This window comes from Mustelus asterias, chromosome 2 (genome assembly GCF_964213995.1).
Source record: "Mustelus asterias chromosome 2, sMusAst1.hap1.1, whole genome shotgun sequence".
Taxonomy (NCBI): domain Eukaryota; kingdom Metazoa; phylum Chordata; class Chondrichthyes; order Carcharhiniformes; family Triakidae; genus Mustelus; species Mustelus asterias.
The window spans coordinates 143,719,500-143,736,609 of record NC_135802.1 but is presented as its reverse complement, the minus strand read 5'-3'; the positions used below and the strand labels follow the sequence as shown (position 1 = coordinate 143,736,609).

The 17,110-nt window shown below is 40.6% G+C and overlaps 2 protein-coding genes across 4 annotated transcripts in view; one reads left to right on the top strand and one right to left on the bottom strand.

Moving 5' to 3' along the window:
- pik3r4 (phosphoinositide-3-kinase, regulatory subunit 4) overlaps window positions 1-15,564 on the bottom strand; it is an 80,434-nt gene extending 64,870 nt beyond the window's left edge. For all 3 annotated transcript variants that reach the window (XM_078242247.1, XM_078242256.1, XM_078242264.1), the window contains exons 1-5: window positions 14,793-15,564; window positions 6,862-6,995; window positions 4,613-5,195; window positions 2,106-2,240; window positions 1,755-1,976 (exon numbers count right to left, since the gene is read on the bottom strand). In XM_078242247.1, the coding sequence (XP_078098373.1) occupies window positions 1,755-1,976; window positions 2,106-2,240; window positions 4,613-5,195; window positions 6,862-6,995; window positions 14,793-15,522 (1,804 nt within the window). In that variant the 5' untranslated portion in view covers window positions 15,523-15,564. The remainder of the gene's footprint in view (window positions 1-1,754; window positions 1,977-2,105; window positions 2,241-4,612; window positions 5,196-6,861; window positions 6,996-14,792) is intronic.
- The window catches only part of LOC144511868 (uncharacterized), an 87,953-nt gene continuing 86,164 nt past the window's right edge, over window positions 15,322-17,110 (top strand). The window contains exon 1 of the mRNA XM_078242295.1: window positions 15,322-15,947. The gene's annotated coding sequence lies outside the window, so the exon portion shown is untranslated. The remainder of the gene's footprint in view (window positions 15,948-17,110) is intronic.

Genomic DNA, 17,110 nt, shown 5'->3' with positions numbered 1-17,110 from the left:
CCTGATTATTGTTTATAAAACTTTATCCACCACGGATGTTAAACTAATAGTCCTATAGTTACTGGGAATGTCCTCACATTCTCTCTTGAATAAGGATCACATATTTATGACTTTTCAATCTGGCATTTCCTCCATATCCAGGGAAGATTATGGCAAGCCCTTGCACCATCTCCACTTCCATTTTTTTTTTAAAATATCCTGGGATACAAGCCACGCAGTCCAGGTGTCTTATCCAATCTTAAGCATAGCCAGTCATTTGAGTAAATCCTCCTGATTTTCAACCCATTTGTTACCTTTATCATCTCACCTCTACCAATATTTTGGCAACATAATTTTCCTTAATAAACAGATAGAAATTAATTTAAATATTCTGGTTTCAACCTGTGCTTCCATTCATATATCATCCTCTATTTGTCCTAAAGAGGATCCACCCCACCTTATTCACAAGCAATAGAAGATCACCGAGTTCCATTTTATGTTGACTGCCATTCCATACTCATTAACTCTATTAGTCTGATTTCCCTTCTCATTTCTCCTCTCAATGTATTTATTTGGCCTGGTTCTCAATTGAGAAATTCACCTGACATTTCATCATGCGCACACTTTTGTGCTTCATCATATTTTTTATCTCCCTCATCACCCAGGAAACCCTGGCTCTGGTTTCCCTGCCTTTCCCTCTTTTTTAAAAACATACCTAGCCTATACCGGAAACATTTCCACTTTAAAGATTGCCAACGACCTATTACAGTTTTTCCTGTCATTCTTTGGTTCCATTTTTAATATGGCTTGATTTCCTCTCATCCCATAACGTTAGCACTCTTCCAATTAGGATGTTCCATTTTCAGATGGCTCCTTGCACTTCTCCATTATAAATCCAAAATTTGTGATACAATGATCATCCTTATCCAAGCGTTCTCCTATACCCACGTGGTCCACTTCGTCCACCTCAATTCCAGCACCAGTTAAGGGAGAGGATACCAGGCATAGGAATTGCAAGCAACCAATCTCAGTTGCCCATCCATGATAAAGGCTACCATTTGAGGAAAGAATGCACAACTGTAGCATTAGAATAGAAGAGGCATAGGAAGTAGAATCCAGAGAAGCTGCAAGTCACTTTTAGCAAAAGGACCAATGGCAGCATTCTGCTGAATGTATTTTTTTGCTCTTGCAAGTTTGAACAGAGCAGTTACAGTCATTAGAAGCGATAAAGCAGCCTCGGACTGGACATGAAAATTTTAAAACGTGGGAAAGGGCAACCATGATTGAATGAACTTGGAGAATGATATCTGACAATATGGGAAAAGGTCAAGAAAGCCATATTAGCTAGGATTGATTACTTGTTTGACTTAAACATTAGAACAGAACAGTAAAATGCAGAGGAGATTCTTAACACTTCAGGCATCTATTATTAACTCCACTCATAGTAGGCTGTGTTTTGCATAAGTATCTCAGGAATCTAAAGGACATTTTTCAGAATACTCTATACATCAAGAATTCAATATCAATATCACAAAATTAACAAAATTATTGAATCTAAATATTATAGAAAATTGTTACTTTTCTTTTAAAAAAGGGCCAATAGTAAATTGTTTCCCATTTATTAAAAGTAACTTGATATTTTGTTTCTATTATATACACAAATACAAAAAAGGAAGCTTCAATCACTTTTCAACTGATATCCATTATTCTAATTCTACAGCATTATTCTGATTGGGTGTGCAGCCTCATACTGCCACAACAGGTACTGTACTTACCAACAATACTATCAAAGAAAGCACCTCGAAGGTGCCAATCATTTTTATCATTCAAAAAGGTGATCATGTGCGACAAGAGAACATCATTCGCTTTCTGTCGTCCAAAGAACACACAAAGCCGTGTTATACCATTCTCCATTAAAGTCTGTTTTACTATATTTTCTGGGTCACTCAACAGCGTCACCACTTTTTGCTGAACCATCTCATGGAGAGCTTGCAATTCTGTAAACATAGGATTCAGTTCAGTATTAGCATTCAACAGGAGGCTTCAAGAAATTAAGCCAGATGTTTCAACAATTGTCTCACATGTTGCACAGAAAAAAAGATTAAATTTTAATGCAAAAGGATTACCTGAGTCATAATTTTCATTGGAGTGCAACATTTCCTCTATTTCTTCACCATTTAGCTCACTTTCTACATTCAAATTATTTAATTGGACTATTTCTAAAAAGCGGAGGGCAGTCTCAGCCAAAAGTGCTATGTTTTCTGTTCAAACACAATAATATGAATTAGTGAAAGACAGTTCAGCAAGCAAATTTCACTTAAACAGATGCTCTGTTTCCTGTACTATTACAGTTAGTGTTTTGCCCATTTGGAACAAATACTATAAATGATAAAACTCAAATAGCAGACTACTGGGGATTGATATTGCACCAAGGGAAAACTGAAAATAATGAACAGTGTTGAACATGTATTTGAATTGAGTGCACTGCTTTCTTGATTAATAAAAGTCTAAAACTAAATAATCCTCACTTATTTTGGGATCAGTGATATACCTCGATAAGAAGTTCCAAGTTTCATTCATATACCATAGTTCAATCCTCCAATGTTTAATGCGCCTTATTTCAATGTCAAGATTTAGGCCTTGATATTAGCATGAAAGTGAAAAATGCAGGCAACCTGCTGCGGTGTGGTGAACCTGGTAAAGTCAGCGAAGTGGAAATATGCCGAAATTTAATGGCAGGACCTCATTTAGTTCTGCACTGATGTCTGCCTGATGCTCAGCCAGATTGACTGCCTAACCAGTGGGCAGGAGTTTAAATGTAGCAGGACGCCAAAGCCAAGGACTCTATTTTGGGGAAATAGGGTTTAAAGGAGATTGAGGATTGGGGTTGGGAGACAATAGTACTGGGTAACAATAAGACTAATGGTAGCCAGAGTGCAACACGAAGGGACAGAGCACACAAACATAAGAGTGAACAGTAAATATGGTCAGAGTAGGAAAAAAAATGACTATAAATTAACAGATGGGAGGAGGGGTTCAGGGGAAGGGAGATTTAGAAATGCAAAGATAAAGATTGAGGCAATAGAAAAGGACAATGTGCGCAATGACAAACTGAGTGGGACAGGAAGGGATAGAGAGTTTAACAGCAATAGCATACCAGAAAAGGTGATCCATAGCAATTTTAAAATAAAATTAAAGTCCCTTTATCTGAATGTGCACATAGTCCACAATAATGCAAGACGTACTAATGGCACAAGTAGAGATAAGATGAACTAATGGCACAAATAGAGATAAAATTGTTTTACTCTAACTACCACGATAGAGACACAGTTACAAGGTGACCAAGATTGGGAAATGAATATGCCAGAGAAAACAATATATTGAAAAGACAGGTAGACAGGAGGGAGAGATAGCCCTAATTGAATGTAACATAAGGACATTAGTAAAAAAGAATCTTGGTTCAGAAAATCAGAAAGTACAGGCTCTGCTGAAAAGAGACATATGTTGCTGAAGCTTTTCATCTTGCACCAATACTAAATTTCAAATGATCACAACAAATTTTACTGCAGGAGAAAAGGCTGCTGATTAGTTGGCAAGTCCATTCGGATTGTTTTCTCCAAAGCAGTGCATTGGCCAATGGGCAACTATAGGCTAGCTAAGCTCCCAGATAATTTAAAGAAGGCACATGTCTTGAGCATATTCTTTGTTTGCAGAGAAAGGGTGCCTGCCTATGAATGTATGTTGATTCCAACAAAAAGTAAATGTTACGAGCTCAACTAATTATCTTAAATTGGTTTTAGTCTAGCTAGTTGCTCAGAGAACTAACTGGTCAGCAAATGCTGTCCAATCGCATCTAACAGTGGACATTTTGTTTTGGGTTTGGCAAACCATACAATCCAGAATACGCTAATAGCGATACTAACAACCAATTTAAAGTAATCAGTTGAGCTCACAAAGTGATTCATTTTAAAGTGACATACATTCATATGCAAGAACCCACTCTCTGCAAACAAAAGAATATGTTCAAATCTTGCACCTTTTTTGAATTACCTGGAAACTTGGGGAGTCGATAGTTCCTCATTGTTTTCTCTATGGCAACACCGCATTGGTTAATGAGTCAACTCCAATTCAATCAGTTCCCTTTTCTCCTGCATGATACATTTGCAGTAATCATTTGAAATTTGGCATGCTTGTGTTTGTCCTGAGTGCAAAGCAAAAAACGTAGTCAGCATGTCACTCTTTTCACCAATATTAAAATAAGGTCACTGAACCATTTTCTATGTCAAACTTATTATTTTTAAGAATGTGTCAATATGTATACCAATACGTCGGTATATTTAGTGTTTCTTAAGTTCTGTTGTAGTAGACAAGATGCTGTAAACAGCAATGTGAAATGAAATATTTCCATAAATGAGGTAACTCAAAAAGGATGGCATAAAATCCATGAAAAATGGAAAAATCACCAGAAAACTTTAGTTCTCAAAGGCACTCCTTCCTTACTTTAAGGAATTTTAAACACAAAGATTGTACCTCATGTTAGATAAAGCAAGTCCATTGGGCACATACATGCAAATAGTGCATAATAGAAACCCACTGCAGAATAAAGATGACATTTTCAGATTACAAGCCTTACCTGCATATGCCAATCTGACAAGAGTTGCTTCATCCTGAGCTAAATGTGCAATACCCGGTAAAATGTATTCAGGGTAAATATTGACATCATTGCGTGGTACCTCTTTCACAAGAGCCAAGACTTTTGTCAGTGTTCTGACTGCCTCAGCTCGCACCCTTGGTATGAGGTCATTGGCAAAATGCAAGAGATAAGGTGTTATACGATCAAGCAGAATCTCACCACTTAGTCTGGGTGCTAACTGGAGAATCAATTCCAAAGCAGCTAGTTTAGAATCACAGTACTTGAGTGTTTGCAAGCAAGAGGTGATAACAGACACTAAAATAACCAAACCATGCTCTTTGGTTTCTCCATCATTTTTCTCAGTCTGGTCTTCTCCACAAACATTTTGCAGAATATTTTCTAGATCTTTCCGTATTACCAGAATACGTTCATCTGCCGACTGAAAGGTCTCTTTTGCAAACTGTGCCATGTATGGCTGCAGAAAAGTGTAAAACAGTTCTGGGAAAGCTCTGCCCCTTTGTTGTTTAAGATATTCTTCTGCTGTTAAACGTGCATCTGGGTCACGCTGAATCATCTGACTGACCTGCAATACAAGAGCAGCAATTATCTGATCATATAAAAGACAAACATAAAGATATAGTAAGAGTAGCTATTGCTTAAACATAATGGACCAAGCTAAACAAACTCCAAATATAGGGACTGACTTTATTATTCCCATGGCACAGAGGTAGCACTAAAACTGTAATCAATAACTATGATAAACTTCATAATGCTCCATAGATATTTGATATATTTTTTAAATATTTACCTATTATGTGACTGCATAGCCTTTCAAACAAAGATGGTGCTTTGATAGAATGGTCAAAGGATTGCCAGATCAGTAATCCAGGGAGTACAACTCAGATCTTGCAATGCGTCTCTGTGGAAAAGCATTGCCAAATGTAGCACTGCGCTGCACATACCTGAAGATTCTAAATTCATTTGTCAGTACTGAGTAATTTGATTTCAAGCAATGGAATCAGCCTCAATCCCTTGTACTAAGGACGGGTGGGAGTAAGTAAATAAATAAAGAGGCCATGGTCATTGCTCTATGATTAGCTAGTGGTTGCCTTGGAAACAGCTTGAATACAAGCGCAAGGAAAGGATGGAGCTTATTTAAATTGCTGTCCACAGTAAAATAATCTGTGATCACGCACTAACCACATCTGCATTTAAAGAATGGTCACTGTGCAAGAAAGGCTGCCAATAGCCCATGGAATTGTAAATCAACAACAATCGTTGAGACCAAAGTGGTGAGAAGGGATGGGGGTTCAAATTTTACACCAGAGATATGATTACAAAATCTTTTAGAAGTGAAAAATAATTTTGTGCTTACATCATCAATGGAAACCCTACAGTGGTTACGGTAGTAGAATGTTTATTGTACTGTACTCAACATATAGTTTATGGGCTCAAATTCTACCATGATATGTAAATATAGATTCAATAAGTCTGGTTATTTAAAGGCTAGCCCCAGAAAAATGACCAAGAATAGATCATATAAAACAACTGAAACAAAAACAATGCTGCAGGACCTGCTGAGATTTTCCAGCATTTTTTGTTTTTGTTTCAGATTCCAGCATCTGCGGTAATTTGCTTTTATCATAGTATGAAACAACTGGTTCATATCAGGGATGGGAACCTGTCACTCACTCTTACTCAGACTCAATTAAATTTGAAGCACAAAAAAAACACTTAGTTGTCAGGGTAACTACAGATGAGCTATAAATGCCAGAAATGCCCACATCCTGAAAATAATTTTTAAAATTGTAAGTGCGCTCAAGAGCACTTACAGTGGAGTGCAGCATATTTTCTTATATTGTAGAATATGATTATTGCAAAATGGTACACCTTCTACGCAGAATACTATGCCACCAATGGAAGAACACATACTCGGTACAACTTAGTTGTGCAAATTACAATATTAATTTGGTTAATTTAACCCAATGTTCCAACAGCCACGGTTAACTGATTCCCTGGTATATAAACCATAAAACGTAATATGCATAATGGATGAGTGTAGTCTGATATTTTGTGATGAGGTCTTCCAATAATGTTACAAATTCTCTGCACATATTTCTGAGATGTTTTAATCCCTTCCTCAACATTTCATTGGAGTTATATATTTTTTTTAAAGTTTCATATTTACTCCAGCAGATCATAATGCTTTCTGCAATAATAAGCATTTTGAGTCGCTAGTTTATGCTTACCAGACCTCTTATGTTCACATCCTCAATCTTATTCAGCACCTGCTCATGGGAAAAATGTCCATTCCTGTAAGCCAGCAGTTGAGATAGGTCGAACATAGGCACTCCCTCTGTGAACAACTCTGCAATAACACACCCTATACATGATAACAAAAAAAGTGAGTTACATAGAAATTACATGTAAAAATATGTTTAATGCGCACACAAATACTTGCAAAACTATCATATACTGCATAAACTATAGAAAACTTTCTAACTACTAAACAGCATAACAAAGATTTTAACCATGCAACTGCTTCCTTAACCTTTGATTCTTTGTGCATGCGAGCTACAGGTAAACTCATTCAATGCAGTCAAACTTTCTCCCTCAGCTTGAAAAAACTTTGCAATTAGTCTTAAAATGTGTGCTCTAATGGAACACAATCACAACAATTTCTATTGCAAGGAAACTCTTTAGCAATTAGATAGGTTGGAATAAATTAATGCAGTTTGGAATTTTGTTCCACATGCCATGTGTCAAAATGTTTTCAAATGCTATTTGTCTGTGTTAACTAAAGACTGCATTAATAAATACAAAATGAGTAAATTACCATATGACTAAATGGCGGCCCATTTTCTAATAAACTATTAAAAACTAAGATTAATATTCTGTGGCCTTTCTACAGACTCCTGCACTGTTTTCTCAAAGGTTTTGCTCAAGTAATTAACATTGGTTAACATCAAGGAAAATAGCTTTGAGTTAATGGAGTAGAGGTTCTGTTTTAGACATAATCGGCTAACTGCATTTGTTTAACAAAGTGGTTTCTCCCTCTCCAGCTTTTGCACATTCTAATTTACATACAGCAAATGTAAAATCCACCTTAGTATGGCACAATTGAGCAGTATTCAATTTTTTATAAATGTTGTTGCTTTAAATATATTAAGGATTTTAGAGTGTCAACCTGATGCAGTTTGGTTAATGCAGCTGGAAATAAGTTTCATCGCTACTTGCGAGCAACCCAATTTTAAATAATTGAGAATTACTTTAAAAACCATGGGACCATTCAGTTATATTGTTGTACAGTAATCAGTTTCTTGTAAATAAAAACATTTTCCTATGGTTTTAAAACTTGTTTGTTAGTGCCCTCCCATCCAAAAGAATTAGCTTAATTTTAATAGCCACCTCAAAAGCCTGCAACGGTGATAATGCAATCTGGGATGTGATCAATTTTGTGGGTTATGCCAGTTTCTAGTGGAATATTTTTTAAACAACATGAAAAACAAATTCAATTTGTGCAGGACGAAATTTGCACTTGAAATTTCACATTTTTTTGTGCTGGTGTGGCAAATTTAAAATGAAAATTCCAGGCCAATTAATCCATTAGCCTGAAGAGGAGGAATTAATAAGCATAAATATAGTCATTAACCATGGGTTCCAGATTAATTTGGTATTTCTTTTGATACCAACCAAGTAAACGAACTCAAACTAACTTAGGGACAAATTAAAAGGGGCAGCTCCCCAAAAGGAAGGGGGAACAGCCCGAACCAAAAACAAAGTCGAAAGGAAACTTAAAACATCAAACCAAAAGGTGATTATCGGGGTCGATAATACACCCCAGCCCCTGCGGCGCCCAGTGGTCGTGGAAGGCGTCAACCGCGCCCGTGGACACCGCATGCTCCCTCTCCAGAGACACCTGGCCGCGAATGTAGCCGCGGTAGAGGGGCAGACAGTCGGGATGGACGGCCCCGTCGATCGCCCGCTGCCTGGACCTATTGATGGCGTGTCTCGCCAGGCCCAGGAGCAGGTTCATGAGGAGGTCGGCATCCCGACCCGCCCCTCTCCACACCAGATGCCCGTAGATCAGGAGCGTGGGACTGAAGTGCAAACAAAACATCAGTAAAAGGTGTTTGAGGAAACCAAAAAGGGTGTGCAATCTAAAACACAGAACGTAGACATGGTCCACGGATTCCACGAGGCCACAGAAAGGGCAGTCTCGGGAGCCCGTGTACCGGAAAAACCTACAGTTGTACGGCCCTGCTGCGTGCAGCACCCTCCACCCCAGGTCCCCAAGATAATTGGGGGAGATCCCTCCGTAGAGGGACCTCCACTGGGGATCCAGATTAATTTGGTACAACTTAAAACAGCTTTTAAACAACACTGGGCTAAATAACACACCAATCCAGTTTCCCAACAAATCATTTAGCATTTAAAGCAAATATTTTCACAAAAGAAATGTAATGGTAGAAGCAAATACTCAATTTTACAGTCATTTGTAGCTGTTTAATGTTTAGCATGCCAAGATGCCTTAAAAAAGGCAGCTGCTGACTATTTCAATATATTATGGATCGTAAGAAATAGTAGATGTAGGCCGTTCAGCCTATTAAGCTACTCATTAAAGTAATGGTTGATCCGATTGTAGCTTCAACTCCATTTTCCTTCCTGATCCCGTAATCTATCTAACTCAGCCTTATTCAGCGGCCGAGCCACCACCACTCTCTGGGGAACAGAATTCCAAAAACTAACAATCCTCAGAAAATAAATTCCTCCTCATCTCCATTTTTCAAACCGTGCATCCAGTTCTCTCCTTCCAGCATCTACTATGTCAAGCCCCCAAGGAACTTGTATTTCAATTTCATCTCTCGTTGTTCTAATCTCCAAGTCAAATCTGCTGAACTTTTTCTCAAAAGACAACCCTTTCATCCCAGGAATCAGCCGAGTGAACCTCCTTTGAACAGCTTTCAACACGTGTACATTCCTCAAGTAAGGGGATGACAACGGTACACAGTACGCCAACATTCCATTTTCTTCATAATTACATGCTGTACTTGCATGCTAACTTCAATTTTTTCAGTCTCGAATCAGACAATAAACAGAAAAAACGAGGTAAGGGTGGATTTTTAAAATATATTTTTGGGGAATATCATGTTATTCTGTAATGAAGGCCATGTGTGTAAATTATGTAATTAAGATGGGGCAAGATTAATGGAGACAGATTATCAGGGAGAATTGGGAGATGAAAGGAATAGAGATGTTAAATGCATACATTTGTATTGAAGCTAGGGTCAAGTTGATTTATAAGTGAATAAGTTTAGAAAATTGACTGTGGGGCCAAATTCTCCTCCAATTCGATTTTCAAGTTTGCTGACGACACCACCGTAGTGGGTCGGATCTCAAACAACGATGAGACAGAGTATAGGAATGAGATAGAGAATCTGGTGAACTGGTGCAGCAACAATAATCTCTACCTCAATGTCAACAAAATGAAGGAGATTGTCATCAACTTCAGGAAGCGTAAAGGAGAACATGCCCCGTCTACATCAACGGGGACGAAGTAGAAAGGGTCGAGAACTTCAAGTTTTTAGGTGTCCAGATCACCAACAACCTGTCCTGGTCCCCCCCATGCCAACACCATAGTTAAGAATCATAGAAACCCTACAGTGCAGAAAGAAGCCATTCGGCCCATTGAGTCTGCACCGACCACAATCCCACCCAGGCCCTATTCCCATATCCCTACATATTTTACCCGCTAATCCCTCTAACCTACGCATCCTGGGACACTAAGGGACAATTTAGCATGGCCAATTAACCTAACCTGCACATCTTTGGACTGAGAGGGGAAACCAGAGTACCCGGAGGAAACCCACGTAGACACGGGGAGAATGTGCAAACTCCACACAGACAGTGACCCAAGCCCGGAATCGAACCCAGGTCCCTGGAGCTGTGAAGCAGCAGTGCTAACCACTGTGCTACCGTACTGCCCGGTACCGTGGAAAGCCCACCAATGCCTCTACGTTCTCAGAAGACTAAGGAAATTTGGAATGTCAGCTACGGCTCTCACCAACTTTTACAGATGCACCATAGAAAGCATTCTTTCTGGTTGTGTCACAGCTTGATATGGCTCCTGCTCTGCCCAAGACCACAAGGAACTACAAAAGGTCGTGAATGGAGTCCAATCCATCACTCAAACCAGCCTCCCATCCATTGACTCTGTCTAGGCAAAGCAGCCAGCATAATTAAGGACACCACGCACCCCAGACACTCTCTCTTCCACCTTCTTCCATCGGGGAAAAGATACAAAAGTCTGAGGTCACGTACCAACCAACTCATGAACAGCTTCTTCCCTGCTGCTGTCAGACTTTTGAATGGACTTACCTTGCATTAAGTTGATCCTTCTCTACACCCTAGCTATGAGTGTAGCACTACATTCTGCACTCTCTCGTTTCCTTCTCTATGAACAGTATGCTTTGTCTGTATAGTGTGCAAGAAACAATACTTTATTACTATGTTAATACATGTGACAATAATAAATCAAATCAAGATAGCGAGGGACTTGATTTTTTTTTTCCCAGATGTTACATTTCAAAGGGGAATAAAGGCTTTTGCAAGGGGAAGATTATTCAATTTCATTTGACCCAAAAGGGGATGCAATAGGAAAAACATGAGTTTATATTTTGCAAAAGTTCAAAGAATTGTTGAGAACAACGGAATCAAAGATAGAAGGGAAAAAGGATATTTAAGGTGAGGTATTGAGTTGAATTGAGGTTGGCTGCGTAGAAAAACCCTCCTCGCAAGAGCATTGTGCTGAGAAAAGATGCAAAATTTGAATTAGCTATCCAGTCAAGTCAGAAAAACCTTGGGTTTCAGTAAGCAGTCTTGTTTCTGAAGTTTCTTGGATTTCTACAGCAGAGCAGAAGTGAGTTTGGAGGGTCATGTGTATACTTTTCCTACAAGCACAGCAGCTCGTCTTGGGTAATATTACTGGATTTTATAGTTATACATCTATAAGGGAGTGCTGCCTGAAAAATGTTTACTTGTGCATCTGACCCAAGTAGGCTGTGTGTGTGGATGTTTTGTAAGACTATTTTAATTGTATAACTGCAATTTTACATGCTTATGTTTTATTTTCTTGTTAATAATTTTTTTTTTAATCCCAAAAGTAATACTGGAATTCTATGCTGCTGAGATCAGGAGGTTTCATCTCATTTTTAGAATACAAAAAAAAGGGGTTATGGTCTACAAGTCAAGTTTTCCTCTGGGATTTAGCATACTCAGCAATTAACAAAGACATTTACTAACTTTTATTGGAGTTGGAAGCAGCTTTATCAACTTTCAAGCCGACATAGAAATGAATGACTTTGTAGTAATAAAGTTATTTTCATCAGACGTGTACATATAGTTTTAGTGGAACTTCCAAATTTGAGGACTGATTGAAGGGTCGAATCGACGGTTATAATGCTTAGCTTAATTCATGTTAGGTGCTTACAGGAAAAATGAGAAGAGAATACAGAACTTTGTAAATAGAATACAAAACCCTGTATGTAGCAAGGGTTTTAGAATGTTTACTATTGGACTATTCGATGAATATTTGAACCAATAGCTGCTTGACAGTTCACAGAAGGATGTGGCATAACATAATACTAAATTTCTAAATTACATTGGCGAGTGAAATGTATGACAGTTTAATTAGGTGCAATGTAAATTGAACAATAGAAGTCTGAAAAATTAGAGACTGCCAAGCAAGAAGCTAGCACCACAGTAATAAACACTGATATATCTTAAGTGATTGTGTTTTTAGATACAGACTTAAATTGGAAGTATAAAAATACTACCTGTAATTTGTACTGAATAAATTGCAAAGGGTTAATTTTGACAGACAATTATTGTGATCTTCAAAACTATTATAGATTGCAAAATCCCAAGGTTTTTGTTTCATGATCATATTGCTCTTGACTTTGCAAATACAATGAAACAATGTAGCTGTTAGAAATACATCAAATTGTATCCTATTCAGTCCTCATTATCTTTAGAATGAACTCCAGGCTTAAGAGAGTCAGTGCAGAGCTGCAGTTACTTTGTGGAGATCTACTGTGACTTTACTTTGTTTAATTGAATACATTTATGTACAATGACATCTGGGCCAAATCATAAAAATAACTCAAACCCCATCCATTGTTCCAATAACTGCTATAAGGGGATGATGTTAATGACACTATCTTAGCACCAGTAACAATATCTGGTCATTGACTTAATTCCCTTGGTACTGCAAGAGGATCACTTATGTTTATTTCTAAGTACACAAATAAGGCAACTCACCATCACCTTCTCAAGAGCAATTTGGGATGGGCAACAAATGTTGGCCAAACCAGTAACATCCACATCCCATAAATTTTTTTTTTTAAATGGCTCCGACAGCAAGGTCATCAAAACTATCTTAACAGATGCTAGCTCTATAGTGGATGATGTGTCAACATAAGTTTCACCAGGTCAATCTACAATGCAATCTACTGAAATATTTAATCTAGTTCTTTGACAACATCGCACTATCCTTTTGCATCAAGAACTGAGTTTAAATCTGACAAAAGCTGAAAATATAAAATCCACCATTCTCTGCTCATCAAAAGGATCTGTTTGATGAATTTAAGTTTACTCTTTCCTGGCACCTTTGCCGACAATACCTGTTGTTTTGCTTCTTTCCTCATTATTTTCAAAGCCCCCAAACACTATGTGATAGTGTGTTGCGTGTCCCTCTTTCTATCTAGTTTATAGCACTCACAACACTGTCCTGTGACTTATTTGTTGAGAGCTTTACACATGCCTGGCCAAATAGTGCTCGTTTCTCACTGGTTGCACAAAATATGTCAGTGAAAAGATGACAAACCATTCACCTTAGTGATCACAGGAATCTCTAGTTACAATATTCCCACATTATTTTGGAAGCACAATTCTTCCGAAAACGTGAGAAATTACAACAGGACAAGTAGATACAGTAGTTAAGACATATGAGATACTTGCCTTCATTAGCAGAGGCATGTAGAAATTAAGGGAGGTGATGGAGCTGTATAAAACACTTGGTAGACCATAGCTAGAGTAGTGTGTGCAGTTCTGGTCAGCACACTATAGGATGTGACTGCACTAGGAAGGGTGCAGAGGTTTACCAGCTTGTTGCCTGGGCTGGAGCATTTCAGCAATGAATAGAAGCTACTGGTTAGGCTAGGGTTATTTTCCTTAAGAGCAGAGAGAAGGCTGAGAGGGGACCTAATTGAGGTGTGCAAAATTATGAGGGACATAGAGAGGGTAGATAGGAAGGAACTTTTTCCCTTAGTAGAGGGATCAATAACTAGGGGGGGCATGGATTTAAGTTAAGAGGCAGGATATTTAGAGGGGATTTGAAGAAAAGCTTTTTCACTCAGAGGGTGGTAGGAATCTGAGACTCTCTGTTTGAAAGGAAGCTCAACATTTAAGAAGCATTCAGATGAGCACCATTGCATATAAGGCAAAGGGCCAAGTGCTGAAGAATAGGATAAGTGCTTGATGGCTGGCACAGACACAATGAACCAAAGGGTGGCACAGTGGTTAGCACTGCTGCCTCACAGCATGAGGGACCCGGGTTCAATTCCAGCCTCAGGTGACAGTCGGTTTGGAGTTTGCATGCTCTCCCAGTGTCTGCGTGGGTTTCCTCCGGGTGCTCTGGTTTCCTCCCACAGTCCAAAGATGTGCAGGTTTGGTGGCTTGGCCATGCTAAATTGCCCCTTAGTATCAGGCAGATTAAGCAGGGTAAATATGTGGGATTATGGGGAAAGGGGGGGGGGGCATTGTTGTTGGTGCAGGTTCAATGAATCAAATGGCCTTTCTTCTGCACTGGAGGGATTCTATGACCTCTCTCTATGCTGCAAAACTCAGATTCAATAAAGAATCATTTGTTTCAAAGCCAACCAGCTCTGTTCAAATGGAACTTAGAGAAAATGCTGGAAAATTTCAGCAGGTATGGAGAGAAAAGAGCTGACGTTTCGAGTCCAGATAACCAAACGGTCATCTGGACTCCAAACGTCAGTTCTTTTCTCTCCATACAAATGCTGCCAGACCTGCTGAGATTTTACAGCATTTTCTCTGTTGGTTCCAGATTCCAGCATCCGCAGTAAGTTGCTTTTATCCTCTGTTCAAATGGAAGCGTTACCTGCGGAGAATATGTCCATGGCTGGCTTCAGTTCCCCCCTCGTCCTCTGGTTGTTGTGAGTCAGGTCCACCAGTGGGGTGGTCGGGTCTCTGGCCGCTTCCAGCTCGGTGCTGAACATGGTCCCGTCCACAAAGCGCTCGGGGGCGATGTAGCAGGTCCTCCTCCTGGAGGTGTCGAAGAAGTAGTTGAAGTCGGCCGGGTTGTCCTCGGGCAGGTAGGTGGGCTTGAAGCTGGCGAAGTCGGTGAGCAGCAGCCAGTTCCAGCTGGTGACCATGACATTCTCGGTCTTGATGTCGCCGTGGCGGACGCCGGCCCGGTGGGCCTGCTCGAGGGCGGTGAGCAGCTGGAAGGCCAGCCAGCGCTTCTCGGCGTTGCCGAGGAAGGGCCGGGTGCTGATGCGGTCGTAGAGGTTGTCGCGGGCGTACTGGCGGAAGAGCAGCGCGGCCCGCTCGCTGAAGCTGGCCCGCTGGAAGGGCGCGCAGTTGGGCGCGCCCTGCAGCCGCTGCCGCAGCTCCTCCAGCTCCTGCTTGTAGGCGGCGAGCGGCAGCGAGGGGTCCTGCACGGCGAACACCTTGACCACCGCCAGGCCCTCGCGGTGCTTGGCGCGGGCCACCTTGAAGAAGCGGGTGCTGCCCAGGCTCTTGTCATACTCGAACTCGTGGATGTCGGAGAAGTAGCTGTCCACCGAGAGGATCTGAGAGGGAGCGATGCCAGCCAGCTGGTTACCCATGGCAACGGCGGGGGAGGGAGGCTCGCGCGAGGGCAGGCGGCCGTTTAACGGCTTTAACGGTCACGCGTTCCAATCAAAGCCAGTCAGCACTGGCTCTCTTCCAGCTGCTTTCATTACCAGCACCTTCGGTCTGTGTCCTTTCCCCACTCCCAAAATACACTTTCTTTTTAACTAGTTATTTCGGACTTAAACGAGTCCAATTCGTCTTTTCAAAAACAAAAAAAATTATTTCAACTTCGGCCGATCCAGAGTTGTCCCCACCCGAAATAAAACACAAGCGTTTGGACGCCGCGACGACCAGGAATCGCGTCAAGCCGATGGCAATACGTTTATCTTGACGAATTGGTGACGGGATGACTTTTCCGGCGGCTTCCTCTCCCCTGCGCTGAACCCCGAAGGGAAATGGCGGCGGTTAGGCGAGCAGGGTAAGGAGTGTTTTAGTTGCTATGTGTGTGCGTGTGCTTAATCCTTCCCGCCCCCGGGTAGGAACTGAGTGCAGGGACCCGGGGTGGGGCGGACGAGAATCCCGGGCGGAGGGACAGATGGAGGCTGAGTTGGCGCTGCAGTGCGGATTGGGTTGTGATTGCCAATTCAGCGAAAGGCAAAATACCGCGGATGCTGGAATCTAAAACAAAATCAGAAAATGCTGGAAAATCTCGGCAGGTCTGATAGGATCTGTGGAGAGAGAATAGAATTATTCATCATTATCATTATTTTGTAAATTGAGTTTGTGTCTTTATATGCCCTGTTTGTAAACTGAAATCCCACTCACCTGATGAAGGAGCAGCGCTCCGAAAGCTAGTGGCTTGTGCTACCAAATAAACCTGTTGGACTTTAACCTGGTATTGTGAGACTTGTTACAGAGAGAATAGAGCCAATGTTTCGAGTCGTTATAATTCCTCATTTCTGAGAAGTTATTTCAGTATCATGCATACGTGCCCTGGTAATGATTGGATATTATAACCATGTGCATGCCGAGAATGTAATGAAGTAATTTACATATGTGTATGTAAACAGACATAGTTGGATAAAGACAAGAGAATAACAATGCGTAACTTTAAGTTTATTTATTAGTGTCACAAGTGGGCTTACATTAACACTGCTATGAGGTTACTGTGAAAATCCCCTGGCCACCTATTTGGGTACACCGAGGGAGAATTTAGCATGGCTAATGCACCTAACCAGTATGTCTTTTGGACTGTGGGAGGAAACCGGGGCACCGGGTGGAAACCCATGCAGACACCGGGAGAATGTGAAGACTCCACACAGACTGTGTGCTGGGAAGCCGGGAATCGAACCCCGGTCCCTGGTGCTGTGAGGCAGCTGTGCTAACCACTATGCCATCTTGCCAAGTCAGGATGAACCTTCGTCAGAGCTCTGACTCAAAATGTTAGCTCTATTCTCTCTCCGCAGATGCTGTCAGACCTGCTGAAATTTCCCAGCATTTTCTGTTTTTGCTGTTCCCCCGCCTTCGTGTACACTAAACACTGAGTTTTGATTGAGCTTGATAATCATATGTATGAGAAAAAAAATGACCTGATACCCCCATTTATAGTGGGAATAGTGGGAATAGATCCTTGTTTAACCT